The sequence below is a fragment of the Cucumis melo genome, chromosome 8, assembly GCF_025177605.1.
Source record: "Cucumis melo cultivar AY chromosome 8, USDA_Cmelo_AY_1.0, whole genome shotgun sequence".
Classification (NCBI taxonomy): domain Eukaryota; kingdom Viridiplantae; phylum Streptophyta; class Magnoliopsida; order Cucurbitales; family Cucurbitaceae; genus Cucumis; species Cucumis melo.
The window spans coordinates 23,588,272-23,611,826 of NC_066864.1; the positions used below are offsets into that span (position 1 = coordinate 23,588,272).

General features: G+C 36.0%; 1 protein-coding gene across 2 annotated transcripts in view; it reads right to left on the reverse strand.

Moving 5' to 3' along the window:
* LOC103486027 (cleavage stimulation factor subunit 77) overlaps positions 1-23,555 on the reverse strand; it is a 33,228-nt gene that overhangs the window by 4,589 nt on the left and 5,084 nt on the right. For both annotated transcript variants that reach the window (XM_017044080.2, XM_008443824.3), the window contains exons 5-22: positions 23,277-23,386; positions 22,988-23,088; positions 22,226-22,287; positions 21,978-22,118; positions 21,656-21,784; positions 20,038-20,084; positions 12,540-12,603; positions 11,185-11,305; positions 10,806-10,864; positions 10,661-10,729; positions 10,059-10,199; positions 9,507-9,571; positions 8,748-8,844; positions 6,296-6,355; positions 4,401-4,553; positions 3,912-3,978; positions 3,728-3,829; positions 2,527-2,682 (exon numbers count right to left, since the gene is read on the reverse strand). In XM_017044080.2, the coding sequence (XP_016899569.1) occupies positions 2,527-2,682; positions 3,728-3,829; positions 3,912-3,978; positions 4,401-4,553; positions 6,296-6,355; positions 8,748-8,844; positions 9,507-9,571; positions 10,059-10,199; positions 10,661-10,729; positions 10,806-10,864; positions 11,185-11,305; positions 12,540-12,603; positions 20,038-20,084; positions 21,656-21,784; positions 21,978-22,118; positions 22,226-22,287; positions 22,988-23,088; positions 23,277-23,386 (1,744 nt within the window). The remainder of the gene's footprint in view (positions 1-2,526; positions 2,683-3,727; positions 3,830-3,911; positions 3,979-4,400; positions 4,554-6,295; positions 6,356-8,747; positions 8,845-9,506; positions 9,572-10,058; positions 10,200-10,660; positions 10,730-10,805; positions 10,865-11,184; positions 11,306-12,539; positions 12,604-20,037; positions 20,085-21,655; positions 21,785-21,977; positions 22,119-22,225; positions 22,288-22,987; positions 23,089-23,276; positions 23,387-23,555) is intronic.

Consider the following 23,555-nt stretch of genomic DNA (forward strand, 5'->3'; position numbering starts at 1 on the left):
ATAATATACAATCTTGTTAGGAAATTGTAAAATATGAAGACAATAAACTAGCCCTAGAGATACTACTAACGGAGGTAGCAGAGGTATCATCGTCAAGGAGATAGAGTCCCCTGCTATGTCGGGCAGTGCCAATCATCCTCCCCGAGCTCAAGTAGTGACAAGAAACAAATTCAGGTAAGGAAGTAGCTTTGTAGTTCAACTCACAAGTGATCTTGCTTACAAATAGCAAATTATAGGGAATCTTAGGCACATGCAAAGCATTCTGAAGGAATAGCTCTGCAAAAGGAAAAATTTGTCCCTTCCTAGCAATTGAAGCTAAACAACCATTAGTTATTGTGATCTTTTCATTACCAACACACAGAATATAAGAAACAAAATTCTCAGAGAAACCTGTCAAGTGATCTGTAGCCCCCCAAGGCTAGGATCCAAGGGTTCCCATCAACGCTGAAAAAGACTAAAGGACTGAGGTTTCTCTCTAATTCTCACTGTATAATTCTCTTGTACTTTGAGTTTTACATTAATAAATAAGTTTGTCTCCGTTTCAAAAAAAAAAAAAGGGGGTTGGGGCATACCTTATTAAGCAATGGCTCGTAGAGCAGAGGGTGGATTGGGACCGTTCTGATTTACAGTAGGGCCAGATGGTTGAGAAGTGCTAGCAAACTCACTCATATAAGCACACCCTAAATTTTGTTTATCATTGGAGGAATGTTTCTTACCTCCAAAGGGATGACCATGAAGTTTCCAACATTGATCCTTATTATGCCACAGTTTCTTGCAATGCTCACATATAAGGATTGGTTTCTCGTTTTTTCTTCTCACTGTTATGGGTTGAAGATCTAGCACTGAAGGCAGTGGAGTCTACTCAAGAGTAGTCGGAACACTCATGGCCTTTGTACGGTCTACTTCAAGACGAACTTCACAACACACTTTCATTAAGGAGGGAAAAGGTCTCTGTCCAAGTATAAGACCACAGACAATGTCGAACTTGGGGTTGAGGCCTGCAAGGAAGTCATAAATCCGATCAACTCTTCAAGTCTAGCATACTGTATACCATCATTCGGAGTATCTCATACTGTCTCTCTGCACAAGTCCATCTCTTACCAAAGTAGAGAGTCTATTGAAGCAAGAGGTTACATCCAAAGTTTCTTGTTTGCAATCATAGACTTGTTTCCTTAGTGTATACAAATGAGAAGCGTTCTGACGCTTTGAATAGAGTTTCTGAGTCGTGTCTCATATATCCTTGGCAGTTGTTGCATAAAGCAAAGGCTTGCCCATTTGTGGTTCCATACTATTAATCAACATGGACCAAATAAAGGAAGGGTTCCAGGGCATCACGGATAAGGGAAGGAAAGTCTCCCTGTCAGAAAATCGAATTGGTGACGACCCTCGAGAAACATCTTGATCAATTGAGACCAGGAAAAATAATTCTGGCCATTCAGCTTCTCTCTTGGAAAGGCACCAGATGACAAGTTAGGGAACGAAGTTAATGGGTTTTTGGAGTACATTGGCAAGTCAGTTGGTTTGGATTGTGTCGAAGATTCACCAACTTCAAACCTTGATTTCTTATGGACTTGATCGATCCCGGTACCATGGACGTGCGGCTGCTGTAAAGAATCAAAGGACAGTGGTGCGTGAAACAATGACAATCCATAAATTGAGGGCAGCGACAGCGCTTGGAGCTGTGGCTAACCAGAAGGGTATCGTGGCTGGACTTGGGAAGACAAGTGGGAGTAGACCAGCTGAGTAGTGGAGGCATTGGGCGGCGGTGCGTGCGGCTGGTTTCCACCACTAGACTGCACGGTGTCACAATCGTAACTTCTCAACACGATTGTGCGGCACTTGCTTAGCTCAATCAGCAAGTCAGCCGTTCGAAAATCGGAATCCGCGGTCAAACTCGCGGTATGACGTAGCCTCCCTCCCCGTTCTCGGGAAAATGTTTTTATAAAACGGGAGGGAGAAAGTAAATAGTTGAAAACGTCATAAAGAAAGCATTGAAGACTGTCAATTGCAAGGAAAATAACTCAGCATGCAAAGAGTGCGACAAGGCTTGGGCGGGGGTCGGACTGTTCATGTACCCCCTATAGTACATATTGAGAATTTTGGCCTTGGCAGGCTTGCATATGAAAAAGCCGAAATGTCACACTGTGACTCGGCGACACCTAAACGAAAGAATTAACCTAAACTACTTTCAAGACATAAAGATAAAATGATTTGGGGGTTTTCGGGCATACGGCCAACGGTAAATAATACGTTGGACAATTATGCCCCTGACACACGGCTGACTCCAAGGGTAGGCTGTGACTGCCAGCATCTTTTGAAGCTAGTGGAGCAACTTTTCCATGGCGGCAGCAATCCCGGCAGCGGTGGCTGTCTCTGTTTGGATTTCATCTACACCGCTTCATCGCAATGGAGATAATTGTTCTCACTTTTATAGTATGGATCTTCCCCTTTCCTAGCTAATATGAGACTTTATTTGCACTCATAACCATGACTGCCTTCAAAATAAGATATAATAAGAAAGGTTACCATCAACAGCAGGTAAGTTTGCAAGAAATGCTATTAACGCAGCTGGTGTTGCTTTTAATATTTCGTCAAATACATTAGTCGGCGCTCCACTTGCAACAGAAACTGGATTTGACGGATTAGCCGGAAGTCCTGAAGTTGTTGCAGTTGGAAGAATTCCTGTCACCGCCGAATCCCGAGCAATTTTAGTAAAATCAAATCAAATAATCAATTGGTATTATACTCTGAAAACGGAGTTATCTATTTTTAGCAGGATATTTATAGTTACTCATAAGATCCTTGAGCGGAAAAAAAAATGGTTTTTCTTCTCAATCCGTTATAGTACTATAGTAAACGTTATTCCATTGCATATCTAGCATGTTTTAATTAGCCAAACGTTTCCTCCAATGGTATCACCAAACTTACTTCTAGTTATCCAACTCCAAGTATTTAATTTGGGTCATTCTCACTCTTTTTTCCCTTATATTTCTGTTAGGATACCTCATGAGCAGAACAACAAAGAACTCCAGAAAATAGACATATATTGCAATATCAATGAAGAAATAAGAATATACCAATCTTTCTAGAGTAATATCAATGATGAAATAAGAATTTACCAATCTTTCGAGAGGGTTATTCTCTCCCAAATTTCCCAATGAAAATCCCACAAAAATTTTCACACCTCTAGTCTCACTATCACCTACTATTTATAACCAAAAAGATCTAACAAACTTAATGTCTAATTACAAGAACATCCCTTACTACTGATCATACAAATAATACCAATAATTCTAACTAGGGGTCTTACAATTTCCTCACAAGGAAAAACAAAGTCAATTTCATCAAAACGAGTATATGAGCAGGAACCAATAGTCCCAGCAGTTGGCACAAAAAACCACTAAAAGAAAGTCAGAAAAGAATGTTCTATAAAGTTCATTAGTGATGACAAAATGACAATGATATTTAAATATTCTTTCTGAGAGTTGTAGGTGCAATGCAACTGGTTCCAAAAACTTCATTGCAAAAATATTGCAGGACAACTAGACATTATATTAGATATTAAACAGTAGTATTTATAAAAATTAAATGGTTGATAACTACATTAATTAATCACCAAATTCTGAAAATATGATGCCACCAATTAAAGCTGTCCTAAAAGATATTAGAACTTGATAGACCCATCTTACTTAAATTCCAGGATAAAAGTCTAGAGTTTCATAATTACCTAATATTTGGCTTGGGTCATAAATCACCATCTGAGAGGTATCAGGATAAACGACCTTTGTAGATGGAATTGAATGGCTCACAAAACCAGCAGAACCAGTATCTGGATAAAAAAGGATAGAGCTTACCCAGAAGAAACAAAGTTTACCAACATATTTCAACCAGAAAAAAAATAATAAAATTACCTAAGAATCCAGTTCCACCAGGAAGACTAGATTTTTCTGAGTTCTTACTTATGTTCTTAGCGAGCCACTGAAAGAGTAAAAGTAGCACCAGTCAAGTAAAAGAGTTTACAAGGAATATGTTAAAAACTCAAACATGTACTGCCCCCCTTGTTTTACATTCCAAAAATATTTTGCAGCGTAAGTTTCTGCTTTCCCCTCCATTTCCATATAATTATGGTTTAGGCGAAAAAATTTGAAGTCATGTGAGTTATGGCATCAAACGATGAATTTCTCTAACAAAAAATAGAAACACTATAAAAAAGTTCAAGCCTTTTCCTCAAGGCAAGCAAGCTTCCTCATCAGAGTGCATACTAGGGCTTGACTATTTACTTCATTTCAAGTTTATATAAAAATATAATTGCAAAACGCACCACAGAAGACGAAACAAAAATTATTAAAGGCATCCACAGAAAATCATGTACAAACTACAAAGAATGAAACTGTGACTACCTCTTGTCTGGTCAAATTATCCAGATCGCTAGATGTGCACGGCCAGAGATCCATAAAACTATACCGGGACACAACATCTTGCAATGAACTTTCCAATGTTGATGCTCCATCTTCACCCATTTGGGAAAGAGCTTCCTTTCTTCTTTTTTCCACCTGTACAAGGCTACAACTATATGAAAAGGTGGGAGAACATTCCGCACTGTCCATGTGGGAGATGGCGAAAAGAACTACTCATATTTTCTCTTTCGAAGCCTGGCACCGTCTAAAATTGGTAACAAATGAAATTGAATACGTGCTTCACCTTCAAAGGCTGTAAATGATGAGGCCATTGTACCTCTTAAAGAAATACTTCCCTTGAAACATTAATACTTATGATGTCAGTGCCTGTTATTAGTTTCTTGTCAATTAAAAACTATTATTTATTTTTATATAGAAATAGGGAAATGTAATAATAAAGAAAAGATCTTTTGCTCTCGTTCCCCTTCTTTGTGTGTTTTATGTGGTATGGATAATTAAGCAATCAATGATCTGTTCACTCATATTTCTAAATAAAACTAGCAAAAAGTAAAAAAGAACAAAAGGGGGTTTCATCAAGGGAGAGTGTTAACCATCATGGTTGGCCTCGTGGTAAAAAAGGAGACATGGTCTCAATAACTAACTAAGAGATCATATATTCAATCCGTGGTGACCACTTACCTAGAAATTAATTTTCTACGAGTTACCTTGACACCTAAATGTTATAGGGTCAAGCGGGTTCCGTAAGATTAGTCGAGATGTGCATAAGTTAACAATTCACATACCCATCTTCAAAAAGATATCTGAGAATCTGCAAGAGAGGGTTTTCCCTTTTTGACAGAAGCCAGAAGTCTTATGTTTACCCACATGAAAAACCTTAAGAGGAACAGAAACACAAGATTCCATTAAAAAAATAGATACACATATCAGCACACAAACCAGCTAACTGAGTATGTGTAGGGATTGAATTTCCAAAATCAAACGTATGTAACAACTTGCTAACGACCTTAAGTCAAACGATGTTTCTTGCATGCAACCAAAAAAGAACAGTGCATTTGGATACATTGACATGTATAATTAGACAGATTCTAGAATAAGGTGACAGTGAAGCAATGGGTGGTGGGTAATGACTAAGAACTGGAAGATCGATACATCGGGATCCTTCACTCCTAAATGTTCCTTTATGGGGTTAACCAATCGGGCAAGAGATTGAAATACTCTATGCTGAGTATATCTGGCAATTCAAGATTCCAAAAAAAAGAACCGAGTCTTTTAATGGTTGCTAACCAATAGATACTTATGTACCCACGAGAAGCTACAAAGGAAATTTCAAAATTGAATTTATCTCTCCATCTAAATCCCGATTATGCCTTCAAGAGGAGAAGTCCAACAAGCACTTGTTTCTACACTGTCCTTTTGCAGCTAAAGGGCGGCACACTATTTTTGATGTGTTTGGGGGTGGAAATTGGAATTCTGTTTTAACTAATAAAGTTGATGATTGGCTAATGGAAAAGCTCAATAATAGGTTCTTTGGCGGCAAGAAACGTCTTTTGGAAAGATGCTACTCTCTTCCTCCAATGGGACCTTTGGAAGCCAAGGAATAGGGCTTCGAAGATAAGTTTTCTTCCTTCTAATCTTTTTACTTTTGGTGAAAAACAATGCCTCTTGGTGGTGTACAAACTAAATTCTTTTGTAATTACAACCTTTGGATGATTATTATTAACGAGTGGAAGCTACTTTTTTCCTAGTAGCAACTTGCGTTGGATTAGTATTATCTACTTCATGCCCTTAAATTGTTCTTTGATTTTGAAGGATATACGTTTCTGTTTCTCATTAATAGGAAAAGAAAATAACAAAAAAAAAAAAAAAAAAAGTGGTACCTTCAGCATGCTAGCCAGGTCTCCATAAGTTTGCTCAAAATGGATGAAGCGTTTCCAAACCTAGAGAAGACAAAGACATCTAGAATACCTCAGATCTCAAACCCACAAAAAAAAAAGTATGTTAAAAAAGAAATCATTGATGCAAATGCATAACAAAGTATTGAACACAAAATAATGAGAAAATAAGAGAAGAAAATGCGTTGCTTTAGACCATTCCAAATTTAGCCAATGAAATAGCAGCCCAAGGCGGAAGCAAGAAAGTGAACAGTTCTTTTTATCAGAGAACAATTTCTTTCATGAATAAAATATGGGAGTTAATAGACTCTCAAACACCAAGAGATGAATTACATGAAAGATCTCCAATTGAAAATTAAAGAAGAAAGACTATAAGGTGTTTATATTTGCACCAAAAAAGAGCATTCAAAACAACCATGTCCATAAAATAATTATAAGTGGAAGAAGAACTCTAAAAATACAACCATTCTGCTAGTGCTCACACCAAAGCATCTAAAAAAACATGCTATTGAACAAGGCCTAGAAAGTCCTCTCTAGGTTGAAATGGATATCCACAAAGATAGAAGCAAAAATCTCATGAGCTTTTTTTAAACAGAAACAGAACTCTTCACTGATGTAATGAAAAGACAATAAGCTTTATCCATAAAGATACACTAGTAGTGCACAACGAAATATCTCAACTAGATGAAACATACTTGACGCCCAAAAATCTCATGAGCTTCCAACATGTATTTGAATTTTTTATACTCTTCCTCAATGAATGAACCAGGAATCTCATGAGAACCTAAATCTTTTATATGCATCCGTTGAGATCACTAAATAAAAATGGTTGGTAGTTGGACCCATTGACTAAAACAAATCCTCCAATCAAAGAATAAACCAGGAATGTTATGGAAGAAATTGAAAACAATTACAAACATTTGAGTACTTTATGAAAGAGAAAATGTATTTGGGACTGTAACCATGGTCGAAAACATGGGAAAGCACAACCTAAAATTAGTACTAGAAAAACAACTTTAGGCCTGTTAAATGTATGCATCAAATACAAACTGAACTGCTTTCGGTGGTATAAATCCACAGGACCAGTTAAAGGCATGTTAATGCGTACATGAAAATTAGGAGTCAACAAACAGCATAAGGTGCGTTATTAAGTATATTGATGCAGCAGGTTGGTATTAGGTCAAATATGTGGCCAAACAAGTGAGATCCATCACTAAAGTTGATAGCAAACTCTATAAGAACGATGCACTATTTTCAAATATATTAAAAAAACTTCCAATCACAACCCTAAAGCGCTATTTATAGCCTAACAAGAAAATAAGACAAAAAATAAAATTAATCTAAAACATTAATCAACCAATAGTTAATCTAAAATTAACAAGTAAACTAATAACAAGTGAACTTCACAAATAATCTAACAATTCTCTTCATCATTCAACCTGACTTAAAAATAAAGAACTCGTCCTCAAGTTCGAATAAATAAATCAAGCTTCCTTCTCAACTCTTTTTGTGGTAGACTCCAACTGACAAATCCCAGAGAGTATATAGGAGAATTGTAAAAGCTTCTTTCTCTCGCTTCATTCTCCAAATGTAGAAGAATTGTTAAATAATTAGTACACTTGCATTAAGATTAGTTTAATTGTTAATGTTGGATTAATTAGTGTTCCATTAGTATTTTAGGTTTATTTAGTTATTTGTTTTATCTTCTTGTAAGGCTATAAATAGCCACTTCTAGGATTGTAAAGAAAGCTCTCAGAATATATTTTGGAATAGAACAATGTTCTAGGAGAGTTCTCTTGGTGGATTTCCCTTGTTTGGCCATGAATTTGGTCAAATATCGACATGGTGCATCATATATGCATAAGATATGATGATCCTGCATCGTATTTTTTCTTTTTCAAAATGCTTTCAAACAAAATTAAAAAATAAATAAAAGTTCACAAGTACAGTTATGGACTACAAGTGCCGACAAAATAACTTAAATCCAACCCTACCCCACAAAAACACATACCATGTTTAGAAAAAATCCAATTGTCTTTCCAACCAAAGGTATGGTGCACCACACAATTTGATGTACATGTCAAAAGGTTAATGTACTAATGTGAGTTTGCTATTATGACCTAACTTGAACAGGATCGGTTTTATAGATTGTACAACTGTGCCTTTGAGTTCTAAAAGACAGGGGGGTTAAGTAAAGAAAATACCTATTATTTTTGAAATATTATAAAAACATTAACTTTTTTCTTATTCAATCCAATCAGTATCACTCTAGAAGATAAACAAGGAAATTTAAATCCATGGTTCATCTGTATATAAAATTGCTAAAAAGAAGAATAAGCACTACGCACGTTGTGTTGTTGAGGCTAAAAGCTCGTCCTTTTGTACTATGAAAACTATCAGAAGTATAAGTAAAATTAATACACACAATTTCAGCTACCTCAGCAGACTCCTCTAGAGGCAAGGTACTCAAAGCACGCTCAAATAAAGCCCGAATATTTCTGTCATCATTCAAGCGAGCAAGGAAATCTGCATATCTATAAATTTACAGAGTATCAGTTTGGGTAATAACTTTTTATAACCCATAAAAGAGGAGATGATTAGAAGGTATTCCCTTGAACAGGCTAAGGATCAAAAAAACATTTCCAGTGAGCAGTAAACAATATAGAGGATGTTTAAGAAGTTCTGGTTGTTGTCATGGCAGCCATTCGTGACCCACCAAGTTAAACTATCTCACATCATCACTATCTCCCTAATTCAAGTAGTGTTTTTCAAAATCGAAATAGCCCTTTAGGTAGGTAGGACATAGGGGGAAGGGAGGCATAATGAAGAAGGTGAGATTTTTTTCAGGTGTACAACGCAACTATGCAGACAATTTTTAATATATGAAAAAAAAAAAGAAAAAACCTAAGACAGGTTTTGAAGCTCCTGGGACATTTTTGGAAATCTTTTTAGCTATCCCCATCAAAGATAATTTTGTTCCTAACCTTCGAACTCCTAAAGAATCAAGCAGATACTATACCACAAGGACAACCTTAGCTTAATTGTGGGGGTGAAGGTAATCTGAAAAATACATTCAAAATCTCAAGAGTTGCAGATAAAAATAGTTAATTCATTGAAATTTTATAATAATTGTCACTGCAATGTACGGACTCAGCTGATATCTCAAGTACCAGAATATCAAGATGGACAAACTCACTCAAGAATATATGTGGATTCATTCATAAACCGCTTCATTCCATCTTCAAAAACATTATGTGCAATCTGCAGCATTGTTAAAAATAAGTAGATAAGATGATACTGCTGATTTTCAAGGTGAAATTCAGAAAACAGTGATTATCATTGTACAGTAGCTACGAGGGTCTCTCTTGAGTAGAAGAAAGAACTAGTGCATCTAATGATATAAGGAAAAGAACTTACAATCACAATTTAAATACATCAAATAAATTAGATATGGTAAATACATGAAGTAAATAAACCAACAGCTATGCATATTCATTGTTAGCTAAATGCAACACGCCTTTAATTAATCATGATCATAGGAGCAAGATAATTTGATTTATCCAAAGCATCGATCGGCAGAGCATTAAGAGAGCATACAATCCATATCTTGACCTCACAAGCACATAGTAAATTGTTTTTAACACCAATGACAATGTTAAAAGAATAAGGATAACATTAAGTTCCTTCTAAGGATCAAGAGTAACTGGCCAGATCTAGAACAGCATTACCAAAGTGGAAAGAGAGAGACCTTGGGATCCTTGTCGAGACAAAAGGCCATCATAGCATAAGCAACATAAACATGATACGTGCAATTCGGGGATTTGCGAGCATCCAAGAAGTGCTTGCGAGCAGCCTCAACTCCTTCATTTCTTCTAAGAAAACGGATAAACTGCACCACAAAGCTACCAGTATGATATCCTTGACAAAGAATTCTCAATAGCAAGACATACAATACATATGTTTTACAAAGCAAACCATACAACAAAAATTTTCTAGGAGATGAAAATGAAATAATTCAATTTCTTCCCTATTTCTGCCAGGAACAAGACATCAGAATCTTTCTACACCCTTGTTTAATCACAAGATCCCACCCCAGCCTAAAATCTGACATGATCCATAACATTAGTAGTATATCCATACAAGCATATCGGAGCTGAGATTATTTCCCTTGAAAACTTAAGGTTCACCACTTCCACAAAAACAGGGAAGTCAATATGATTCAATTTCCCATACAACCATGGTTCTAAGTCTTCAACAGTTTACTAGTCCTTATGAGGTGTGAGCTAACTATCTTTACGGAGCCAAGCATGTATGTGGAAGAAATAATGTAAGTTAACATATCATACTCACTTGAATATGAGCTAGTGCAGTCGCATTAACACCATCGCTCAAAAGGCTTTCATATATTTTCTTTGCGGCCTACAATAAAGAATCAGAGTTAAATGAATGGACAACCTAGATATACAAAATGTTGAGGGAAATCAGGACTCCATGCCTGAAGTGATCCACGAGATTCTTCTAATTCAGCGTAAGCATATTTTAGCATATCTGAGTCTGTAGATAAAGTAAGAGGAAAGGTGATTGTAGGATGAAAAATAAAAATAAAAATAAAAATAAGTAGAAACTGACACTAGGAATTTAAATTACAGGAACCAGAATGCTTAAGCTACTTTGAGACACATCTGTTAGACAAATACTAAGTGTACCTCAGGAGATTATTAGTTTGATTGACACAGTAAGAAAAGACAAGAAAGCAAGAAACTAAAATGCATGCTTGAAAATCATTATTATGACATGAGAGAATCAAGTTATTAGTAAATGAAACAGATATCAATGAAGAAAATATCAACAGAAAAGAAAAAGAATTAACTTACCAGGAAGAGCCTTCAAAGCTCGCTGAAATACTTTAATCGCAGCATCTATTGATCCATTACTTGCATGCCACAGAGCATAATCGTACCATACATCAGGATAATGGTACAGGTACATAAGACACTAAAAAGATCCAAGTGGAAAAGGGAAATCAATAAAATAATAATAACAACAACAATAACATTTAAAGAAATGGATGTCAATGAAAACATTTCTCAAAACAGTATAACTGTAGATAAAAACCCGCTTACACTAGGCCTCTCTCTCTCTCTCTCTCACACACACAACACACACACACATCTTTTTTCTTTTTTTCTTGATAAAGTGGGATTCAGTCCTGATGTTAGGTATCCACATTTCCATTGTGTTGGCAAATCAAATCAATGGCTTCCCATCGCTAAGGTATAAAACAATAGAGGAAGAGAGGCCTAGCGTGTAGGGGAGAGAAAGGCATCAAAATTTCTGACTCAATATCTAACTTTTTAAATTATAAGTTGCTGTCTATAGTTGAATTTATTCCAAACTCAATATATTTGACTTAGAACACACATATGAAAGTAAATTTCCTTTCAACTGTAACGAAAAAATTAAAAGCCAAAGATGGCGACATAATTTTAAATCGAAAAACAAATTATTTAGACGGTTTTGGATTTCTGAAAGTTATGCTTGTCTTTTCACAATTTTTTATGATTTTTTATTTTCATGAGCGTTTGGGACAACTTACGCGCTTCTCAACTAATCTTACGAGACAACCTATTTGACCCTATAACATATGAATGTCAAGAAAAAGTATAGAATATTAAATCCTAGATAGGTAGTCACCATAGATTGAACCCAATAATTTCTTCATCATTATTTTCATCTCAATTGTAATCATAGTCAATCCTAGAATGTAAATAATAAACATAAAGAAACTCATACGTGGAAGTAATGGTTCTATGTTTAATTACCAAAAATCAAATGGTAAGCAAATTGAACTTTAACTATTAATTGTGTACTGATGCAAGTAAACCATAAAATTCATACCAGTAAATAAATCTAACTATATTAGAAGCCTAAATCAGTTTCTCTCAACAAAAACACAAAATCTAACAATATTAGAAGCCTAAAGCATTCTAGCGCTGAAGTCAATTTTTCAATTGAACCATAGTTATAAATTTAAAATAGACAACAAAAAGAAATAACGAGACTAAGAGATAAATTCACTCGTTTGGAAAAGCAAAAACTAACATAGTTCTATTTCTAAGAATCTGCATCTGAAAAGAAAATCTTATCATTAATAGATGAATGTCCTTAATAACCCATAGCACAAATGTAATCGCCATGAGCATATTAATAATTCTCAGTCTTTAGTTACCTGTTCATATGTGAATATAATTCGTTTGTTGGATGATGCACTGTCTATCCTCTGAGGATTTCCTCTGGATGAAATATGTCAAGAAATTAAAATTTGGTCTCAATATCAGAATGCAATAGATCAATAACATTAACAGATGATACATTTTATAAACAAAATATTAATAGTAATTTGTCTGTTCAAATTATCATTGAAACTCAGAAGGGAGCCAGAAGGCACTCAACTAATCAAATTGGTTTCCTGCAGAATGGCCATAAAATAATAACGATAATTTCAAAAGGCTGAAAATTAAAAAGTCCACGAGTTAAGGTAGAAAGCTAAGTTCAAAAGCAAATAACTATCTTTCTTCTTATTGTTCAGTCTCACTGTAACATAAGAGAACGCCGTAATAAAGTAAATACAATACAAAATATCAACTTTTCTCTGTATGTGTCCAAAGACTCAAAGTTTACATTTCTTGTGGTAATAAGTGTGGAAACATATTGAACCATGTTGAAATATTGATATAGTTAAATTTACTCAACCCATCGACATAAATTTTTGGGTTGGTAAGTGATTTAGCATAGTATTAGAGCAAGAGACTGTTGGAACTCCAAACAATTCTGGTATTTCTTTCTTTATTGAATTTACTTTCTATCAATCACAAGAATGTAGGAATGACAATCTAGGGTTACAAGAACAATTCAATTCTTCTCTCAACCAGAAGAATTCTGAATGAACTAACAACTACACAAAACAGAACATGTTTTCCCACCAAAAGACAACTGTCTTTTAAACAGAATTCTCACTCAAGGACAGCTGTCACTCCACTAACTTTCCCACCACTAACCTATTTAAATCTCACGTGCTAAAATTCTTTTTCATTCTACTTCTTCCTTCTACTGTACACATGTTTAATAAGAGGTCTAACAATACCCCTCCCTTTTAAATTCACCTTGTCCTCAAGGTGAAAAGCTGGATACTTAATCTGCATTTCATCATAAGATTCCCAAGAAGCTTCATGCTTAGGAAGTCCTTTCCAGCACACTAAGACTTCCCATTGCCCAGCCACTGTCTCACGATAATCAACAGCTTCTTCCGGATCCGATTTCCACACATAATTCTCATCAACAAATTGTATAGTTGGTTGAGATCCCTCATGATGTCCCACCATTTTCCTCAACTGTGAAACATGAAATACGGGATGAATCTTTGAACTTTCTGGCAGCTGTAATCGATAAGCCACTGGCCCAATCCTTTCAACAATTTTATATGGACCAAAGAAACGTGGGGCAAGTTTTTCATTTCTTCTACTGCGCACTGACAGTTGGCGATAAGGACGAATACGTAAGAACACATATTCTCCCACAGAATATTCCACAGCTCTTCTCTTCTGATCTGCATACCGTTTCATTTGTTCTTGAGCCAATAGTAAATGCTCCCGCAAAGACACCAAAACAAGATCTCTTTCTTGCAACATTTCTTCAACCGTGGAATTCTTAGACAATGTACTACCATAGGACAAAAGCGTAGGAGGCTGCCTACCATACACTACCTGAAATGGAGTCATTCCAATAGAACGCTGAAAGGTAGTGTTATACCAATATTCTGTCCACGGCAGCCATTTTGACCAATCTTTAGGTTTTTCATTACAGAAGCACCTCAAATAGGTTTCCACTCCCCTGTTGACAACCTCAGTTTGGCCATCCGATTGAGGATGATAAGCGGTGCTCTTGTTCAATTTTGTGCCTGATAAACGAAACATTTCAGACCAAAATTGACTCAGAAAAATCTTGTCTCTATCCGAAACAATGGATAATGGAAATCCATGCAACCTCACTATTTCTTTCACAAATAACTCAGCCACTGATTTAGCAGTATACGGATGTTTCAGGGGCAGAAAATGTCCATACTTACTTAGTCTGTCTACCACAACCAGAACTACTTCAAATCCACTTGATTTTGGTAGGCCTTCTACAAAATCCATTGAAATATCACTCCAAACAGCTTGAGGAATTTCCAATGGAACTAATAAACCAGCTGGTGACAGAGACAAAGACTTACTCCTTTGACATGTTAAACACTCTTCACAGTGTTTTTTAATATCAGCCTTCATTCCCTCCCAAAACAATTCAGCTGCTGCCCTTTTATAAGTTCTTAAGAAACCAGAGTGACCCCCAACTACAGAATTATGAAAAGTATCAAGAATTACTGGTATTAATGAAGATTGTTTTAGAATTACCAGACGGTTCTTATACAACAGCAACCCTCTCCGCATTGAGTAATTGCTTTCAGACAGTTCCTCCCCTTGCTCTAACTGTTTTATAATCTTCTCATATTTTGGATCTTGATACACCTCCTTTTTTATCACCTCCAAGTCAACAGTGATTGGAATCGATAATCCAAACAGTTGCACCCCATCTGGTTTTCTGGATAAGGCATCGGCTGCACCATTGTCAACTCCGGGTTTGTAAACTACTTCAAAGGAATAGCCTAATAGCTTAGCTATCCATTTTTGGTACTGTGGCTGAATGATCCTCTGATCCAGTAAAAACTTAAGTGCTTTCTGATCTGTTTTTACCTTAAATTTCCCTATCAGCAAATAGGGCCGCCACCTCTGAACCGCCAACACAACAGCCATGAGTTCCCTTTCATACACTGGCCGAGCTCGGTCCCTTAATGCTAAAGTGTGACTGTAAAATGCAATTGGCCTTCCATCTTGGACCAGGACAGCTCCAACTCCATAACCCGAAGCATCAGCTTCTATTTCGAATTGCTTAGAAAAGTCAGGTAGAGCTAATACCGGCAGCTTAATCATTGCTGATTTTAGCCGTTCGAAAGCTAACATGGCTTCCTCATTCCAATGAAATCCTCCCTTCTTTAACTGTTGAGTTAATGGAGCAGCAATAGTTCCATAATGTTGCACAAAGCGTCGGTAATATCCAGTTAGTCCCAAAAACCCTCGAATCTCCTTAACATTTGTAGGTTGTGGCCAATTAGAAATAGATCTAATCTTCTCAGGATCCACAGCTACCCCTTCCCCTGAAATCACATGGCCCAAATATTCAATTTTTTTCTGTGCAAAGTGACACTTCTTCTGGTTAGCATATAACTCATTCTGCCTTAGAAGTGACAGCACCTTTTTCATGTGTAATTCGTGTTCTTCCTCACTTCTACTATAGACTAATATGTCATCAAAGAAAACCAACACAAACTTCCTGAGAAATGGCTTGAATATATTATTCATTAATGCTTGAAAAGTTGCTGGAGCATTGGTCAGCCCGAAGGGCATTACTAAGAATTCATAATGGCCTTCATGTGTTCGGAAAGCCGTTTTCTCAACATCCTCATCGACCATCCTGATTTGATGGTAACCTGACTTCAAATCAATCTTAGAAAACAAGGTTGCCCCACATAGTTCATCAAATAACTCTTCCACCACCGGAATGGGAAACTTATCTGGAATGGTGGCATTATTGACAGCTCTATAATCCACACAAAATCGCCAGCTGCCATCTTTTTTTTTAACCAGTAATACAGGACTTGAATATGGACTAGTACTCGGCCTTATTACCCCTGAATTCAGCATTTCTCTAACTAGTTTCTCCATCTCCTCTTTTTGGTGAAAACCATATCGATATGGTCGCACATTAATTGGATTAGTTCCCTCCTTCAAATGGATGTGATGTTCTATTTCCCTTCGAGGTGGCAACTTCTCTGGCCAATCAAAAACATCTGAAAATTGTTCGATGACTGAACTGATGGGTCCTTCGCTCACAGCCTTGCTCACAGCTTCTGTACTGAACAAACTGTGTTCATTCTCCTCTAAAGTCTTTACTTGCAATGATCTACATTCAATCAAATATCCAGTGTCTTTATCTTCCCAGTTTTTTATCAATTTTTTTAGACTAATCCTTGCCTTCGTTAGACTAGGGTCTCCTTTGATTTTGACCTCTTTCCCATCAGCTATAAAGGTCATTGATAGATTTTTCCAATCTACTGTGGTTACTCCCAAGGAATATAACCATTGCATTCCCAAGATAACGTCAACTCCACCAAGCTCCAATGGAAGGAAGTCCTCTACTATTTTCCAACCCCCCATCTGCACCTCCAATTTTTCACAAACTCCCTTACCCTGTACAGCAGCCCCAGATCCTAAGATCACACCGTAATGAGATGTTTCTTTAATGGGCAGGGATAATTTCTTCACTAATTTTTCTGACACAAAATTATGTGTCGCACCACAATCAATCAAAACTACCACTTCTTCACCACATAATTTGCCTCTTACTTTCATAGTACCCGGATCGTTTAAGCCTACTACTGAGTTGATTGATAACTCAACCACAGTAGTGACATCTTCCTTGAGCTCTATACAACTCAATTCCTTCCTTTCATTTTCTTCTTCAACAATTTCATATTCATCTCTATCATCCGTCACCACAAACATCCTCAGCTCCCTTTGTTCTCTTAATCTACATTTATGATCAGCAGAGTATTTTTCATTACAACGAAAACATAATCCTTTCTCTTTTCTGGCCTGAAATTCAGCATCAGGTAATCTTTTATAAGTCCCTTCCCTTCGATTTTCATTCGGAACAGAACTTCTCAGGGTAATAGTTCGAATGGGGAAGACAGTGTTATTCTTATTATCCCCTGCTATAGCTCCAGTAGATGTCTTTCCCACAGCATTATTATTTGCTGTTAACCTTCCCCCTGAATAACCACTCATTTTAGCTTCAATTCTTGCTATTTCTCTGTTTTCAACCATCTGTGCTGCTTCCATCATTTCTGCCAAACTTTTCGGTCGACAAAAAAAAACTTCAGATCTCACCCACGGTAATAACCCATTCATAAATGTGTCTAAAATTACTCGTTCGGGTAAATCATTCACCGGAGCTACCATTTTGTCAAACAAGTTGATATACTCCTCCACCGTACCCTCCTGTTTAATTCTCAAAAACTGCCCAGAGAGTGTTCCATCCTTGTTAGATCGAAAACGAATTAACAATCTCTCCTTCATATTCGACCAATTAGTGAACTTATCTCTCTCTTCTTGTGAACGAAACCAGTTTAATGCCGGACCATCAAAACTAATTGTAGATACTAACATTTTCTCAGAATCAGTTAGCTTATGAATTTGAAAATACCTCTCTGCTCTGAAAAGCCAAGAGTCCGGATCTTCTCCCGTAAAAACCGGCATCTCAATCTTCTTAAATTTGTTTCGATCAGCCGCGCCGTCGTCACCGTCGATCCTTCGATCGTTTCTGTCTGCTCCGAAATTTCGGCCCGAGTCAATCGCTTTACTGGATGATGCGTCGTCTTCCTTTCCTTTCATCTTCTCAAACTCTTTCGCGGCGGATTCCGTCTCCAAACGGCTCATCGTCGATCTCTCTTTCGTATTGGACTCAACAATCGTAAACAACAATTGCTGTTGCTTTTCCGACTGCAACCTCATTAATTCCAGACTTTTCGCAATTTCGCTCAAGCTCATTTCGATCGCCGGCACCTTGCTCAATTCCTTCTTCATACCGGCAATTTCTTGATCTATGCATTCCAATCGCTCCTCAATCCGCGTCTGTACCATATTCCTTCTGTTTTTCGGATCTTTGGCTCTGATACCAAAATGTTGGAACTCCAAACAATTCTGGTATTTCTTTCTTTATTGAATTTACTTTCTATCAATCACAAGAATGTAGGAATGACAATCTAGGGTTACAAGAACAATTCAATTCTTCTCTCAACCAGAAGAATTCTGAATGAACTAACAACTACACAAAACAGAACATGTTTTCCCACCAAAAGACAACTGTCTTTTAAACAGAATTCTCACTCAAGGACAGCTGTCACTCCACTAACTTTCCCACCACTAACCTATTTAAATCTGACGTGCTAAAATTCTTTTTCATTCTACTTCTTCCTTCTACTGTACACATGTTTAATAAGAGGTCTAACAGAGACCCTAAGTTTGTAAATTAATAGGCTAAATTATAAAAAAAAAAAAAAAAAAAAAAAAAAAAAAAAAAAATTCCCCTCAACTTTGCATTTTGAGTCAAAAATACCCCAAAACTTTCAAAAGTTCCAAAAGGACCCTCAAACTTTCATAAAGGGTTCAAAAATACCCTTACCATTAGTCTTAGTTGGAAAAAGTTAAAGTTTTCTTTCAAAAATACCCTTAAACTATTGAAAAGTTAAAAAAAAACCCTTGAACTTAAAAAAAGTTAAAAAAAACTATCCTCACAAATTAGTATATGAATTGAAATCGTTAATATCTCGTTGCAAAAATAATTCTAAACTAAAAATATCTCTATTCTTAGTATCAACTAAGAATATCCCTAACAATAGTATAGTGATAAATTTATTTGAAGTTTTCTTGATTTTAAAAGTAATCAATTTAAAAACAAATTATATTTGCCTTGTTTGGTAACGATTTGGTTTTTTAGTTTCTTTTTTCCCACTACTTTCACCTCCAAATTTCTTCATTTGTTATCTACTTTTTACTAAAGATGGTCTTAGACTCCCGCTAAGACAAAGACTCCTCTCTGAAGAACTTGAGCTCCCCTCAAGTTTGTGAAACTGTGTTGCATATTCTCATTGAACAAAATCCCTTTGTTTGAATGAGTTAGGCTGCTAAGACAATTTGAACGACCAACCCTAACTGGAGGGTTGAGTGTCTTTTAAATAATACACAACAAAATCACAATAAGCAACCCTAACTTCCATAGCAACCATGCATTGAATAAAAGAAGATATCGGCGGGAGAGAAAGAAAAGACAACCACCGATAAGTAAAAGTATCTTGCATAATCAACATTTTTGTAGATCATCCCTTTTTCAACACAAAGACAATGCAATGACATTTTCAATATTTAAAACCATGAAACAAATATTGTTAATTTCATAAAACCTAAAAACTTCAAACAATTTATCGCTGTACTAACAATAGAGACATTTTTAATTTAGCGTTATTTTTTCAAAGAGATATCAACCGTTTTAGTTCATATATTAATTGTGAGGGTAGGTTTTTTAACTTTTTCGTATTTTAGTTTCAGGGTATTCTTTAAACTTTTCAATAATTCAAGGATATTTTTGAAACAAAGCTTTAACGATTTCCATCCAAAACTATTGGGAAGGGTATTTTTTAACCCTTCTTTAAAGTTTGAGGGAATTTTGTAAACCTTTGAAAGTTTAAAGGTATTTTTCACCCAAAATGAAAAGTTGGGGGTATTTTTTATAATTTAGCCTAAATTAATATTAATTTCTACTTGTTGGGCCTTATATAAATTCCTAAACCCAAAAGTTGAGGTAGGTGTTGAAGTATTGATAACAAAATTTACACTTTTGGATTGATAGGTGATTTAACTATAGGAGGTCCAGCAAGGCATTCCAACATCATTCAAAACATAAACTAGGGGGAATAGGAACCTAGTATGTATGTCCCAAATGCCACACAGAAAAGAGTGACATGAAATATTTTCAACACAAGCCAAAGTAAAAACACCTATAGCAGAAATTCTTACTTCTCAAACGCTATTAACCTCCTCCATGACATCCATTGCAGCTCTTCCTGTGAGATCAAATTTGAAACACTTGGATAATTTCAGTGCTCATTGTAGGATGCTTCAATCATACAGCCTTATCAGAGTATGTCACCGATTTCCAAAGAAGAAAGCAAAGTAAGCAATAATTTTAACTTCATATCACCCACTAACTAATCACCACAAACATAATGAATTTACCACGTATTGGCAGTCTCCTAAGGGGACATCTAATATAGTAATATCTAACAATCAAACATGATAAAGCCCATGATTTACCCCTACTTGGAACTACTAGATTTTGAAGGATTTGAAATCATATCTCGTGTTTGGAATGAAAGTGAGGATCTAAATATCAAAATGAATTGAAATCGTGTTTTGATCCAAAAATTTTCCAACTAAAATAGGTCGGATTTAGCAAAATTTCTCAGATTAAAAGTTTTCCACTGTCAAAACATGAAGAGCAAGAGAAAAACAAGAATCCACAAAAAATTTGAAACATGTTCAGAGATTTAGAAGAGGCTTCATTTAATTTGTTAGGAAATGTGGAGCCAAAACTCCAAGACTCAATTTCTATTTCCTTAATCCAAAAGTGTTTCTATTTGATTGGTCAACGAGGGAGGTGATGATTTAATTGAAGAAGAAAATTTGGGGTGGCAAATATCTACACTGAGATAAAAAAATTAAAAGAATATAGTGCATAAGTGAAATGATTAAGCTGGTCCACTTCTCTTGTAACTAACTTGTACAAGCAAGTACAATGTTTATAAGTTGGTCCACGTCCACAAAGAAATTAAGTGGTTGTGGATTCAACTTTAAAAAGAGAAGAGATTAGAAGAAAAATTGCAGCACAATGTGCGTGCTGTGAGGCACATAGTATCAAGAGGTTCTTCTTGCCGGTTAAGAAATTGAAGAATACATGAGACGAAATTTTAGTCCAGGGTGTGGTAGTGAGGAATTAGGTTAAGGGTTTCTCTTATTGTTTATTTCAAGTTACCGAGTTGTGGTACTTGAATTTAAATAGTTCTTGTTGGGCTATTTGGGTGGAGAGATTTGTAGAGTGGATTTAGGTGTCGTTTACAATCTCCATCATAGTAGAGCCTGCAATTGCAGAAGACATATCCCGAGTTTGGAGCGAACCAGTATAATTTTCGGTGGCATTCTAATTTTTTCCCTTTGTTTGATTATTTACAATTTTTTGATTGATTACTTATTTGGCTCTAACATGTGAAGTTGGAGTTTGAGATATAATTTAGTTGATTCCGTATTTATTTATATCTCGCATAAATTCCCAACACTAATGTACTATAATGCAAAGCTTTTCAGGACATTGATCACCGATGATGACCTCTTTGAAAGCAAAGTTAGCTAAAGAAATAATGCAAAGCTTTTAAGGATTATGGCATCATGATGGCATTCATTTTTACATTGTTGTTTAATTACAAGAAAAAAGGACCAAGGAAAAGATAGGAAAGCCACCATTGAGAAAAGAAGATAGCTGTAGCATCCTCGAATGCTGAATCACACATATCGGTCACATGCTTGAACAATAGAAACATATGGCACCAATCACATAGCATAAAAATAAGGGGGAGATTACCTTTGGGGAGCCAGTTGGTGGTACAGCAAGCATGTTGCAATCAATCTCATCAACGTATTTCTTCCTCTCTCTGTAGACAGCTCGAGCACTATTAAATTTTGGTTGATATTCAGACACTAGTCCCTTGGCCTGTTCCAGAAAATAACATCAATTATTTTTACCAGTCTTTACAGAAAGAATATACATTTAACATGCGATAAAGACGCAAAATATTTAGTTTTTCATTCATCTGGAACATAAATCCACAAGTCCAGCATATAGATGCAATAGCTAAGATCAAGAAAAGAAATAATGACCAAAACCAAAGATGAATTTGACTTGCCAGTTGACGGCTGACAGAATTCTCAAAATTTTCATAGTCCCTCCACAGTTGCTCGATGTGATGGGTAGGAGTGATAATAGCTTTCTGGTAGACCTTCCGCACTGCAGTCATACGATGTGACTCCTCCTGCGAGCTAAGAGCCTATACGGTGGCACAAACTGAACAACAATTATCTATAATATTAACAAACCACCAAACTCATTAATAAAGGGTGATAAGACATATGTGATATAAAGAGTTCAACAAACCGGCAGTGACTTTAAGAAGGCAATGTATTCCATCCACACAGGGCCAGATGATATGTCAACACCTAGTAGAAAATGCAATATTACCGTTGGATACTGACAAGTTAGTAATGGTTAAAGTTAATATCAAAGATAGGACATCTTCTTCAAAAAATATCAAATTAGGATTTCATCTTTTCTGTTTAATTTGTAATGTTCGACACCTGAAGGCTGAAGTTTAGAAGTTTTACCTTTTTCTGTTAGTTTTTCTTCCTTGAATATTAAAAATATTCATGTCATTAGACTTAAGATACTGGGTTACCACGTAATTTCATTTCCTCCTCAAATAATATTTGTTTCCACTTGTTAGTCCTCTTACAAATTTTCAAGTCTACTAGGAGGAAAATGAAAGTATAGATAAAAGATTAAATTTACCATGACCCATCCCCTTAAGATTCTCGGTTTGAAAATGATTTGAAATGGCACTAGAGTAAAGAGCACAGAAGTCCTTTTACTAAGAAATTAAGTAAAAGTTGAGTGAGTGGGAGGAGAAGAATAGGCAAAGCAATAGTTTGTGGGTTTAGACTTGAGTGATCTCAAGAGAGGAAGTACCTCAAATTACTTTAGAGTGGTTGTTCTACTTTACTTTATATATTTCAATTCTATTCTACTTCAATCTAGGTTCTATGGGAGACCTAAGATACGATCTACAATCAAAAGCATGATGTGAAATGAGCAAACCGTTAAAAAACAAAGTAGGGAAAAGAAAAACTTGTAGAAGCTCACCAAGATAGCTAAGCATAAAATCAAAAGCTTTTCTGGTTTCCTCCTGGCCTTCCATTCCTTTCCTTTCATTCACCTTCTTAATGAATCGGATGTAGCAACGCCTGAATAACAAAAGTAGCATAAGTAAATTCTTCAATCTGGCTGCCAGAAAGTAAGCTTAGAGAAATAAAAGATCTTTCCACTAAGAAGACCATGCGAAAAGAGCACCAAAATATTCTGGCTACCATGCTTCACTCAATAAAGCATTGATTTTGTTTAACTAGTCAAAATGGTGAAACAACGATCATACCAAAGAGGGATGTGTAAACAGTTCAATAAGCACCGGCTAAATATTTGTCTTGTAGCATCGTCATTATTTACAACCATGTGTGCCTCGACATATTGCTTCCAATATTTAGCCTGAAATGAATCGTTTGTGAATAGATAGAATCCAAAAGTATATCGAACTACATCCAACTAAAAAGAAAGAACCACTTTTCCATGTATGAATGAGACTAGCTGAGAAACTAACAAATTAGGTGATCAAGCAGGACAGAAAATCCACATAGAAAAACACAGAGAACATGAA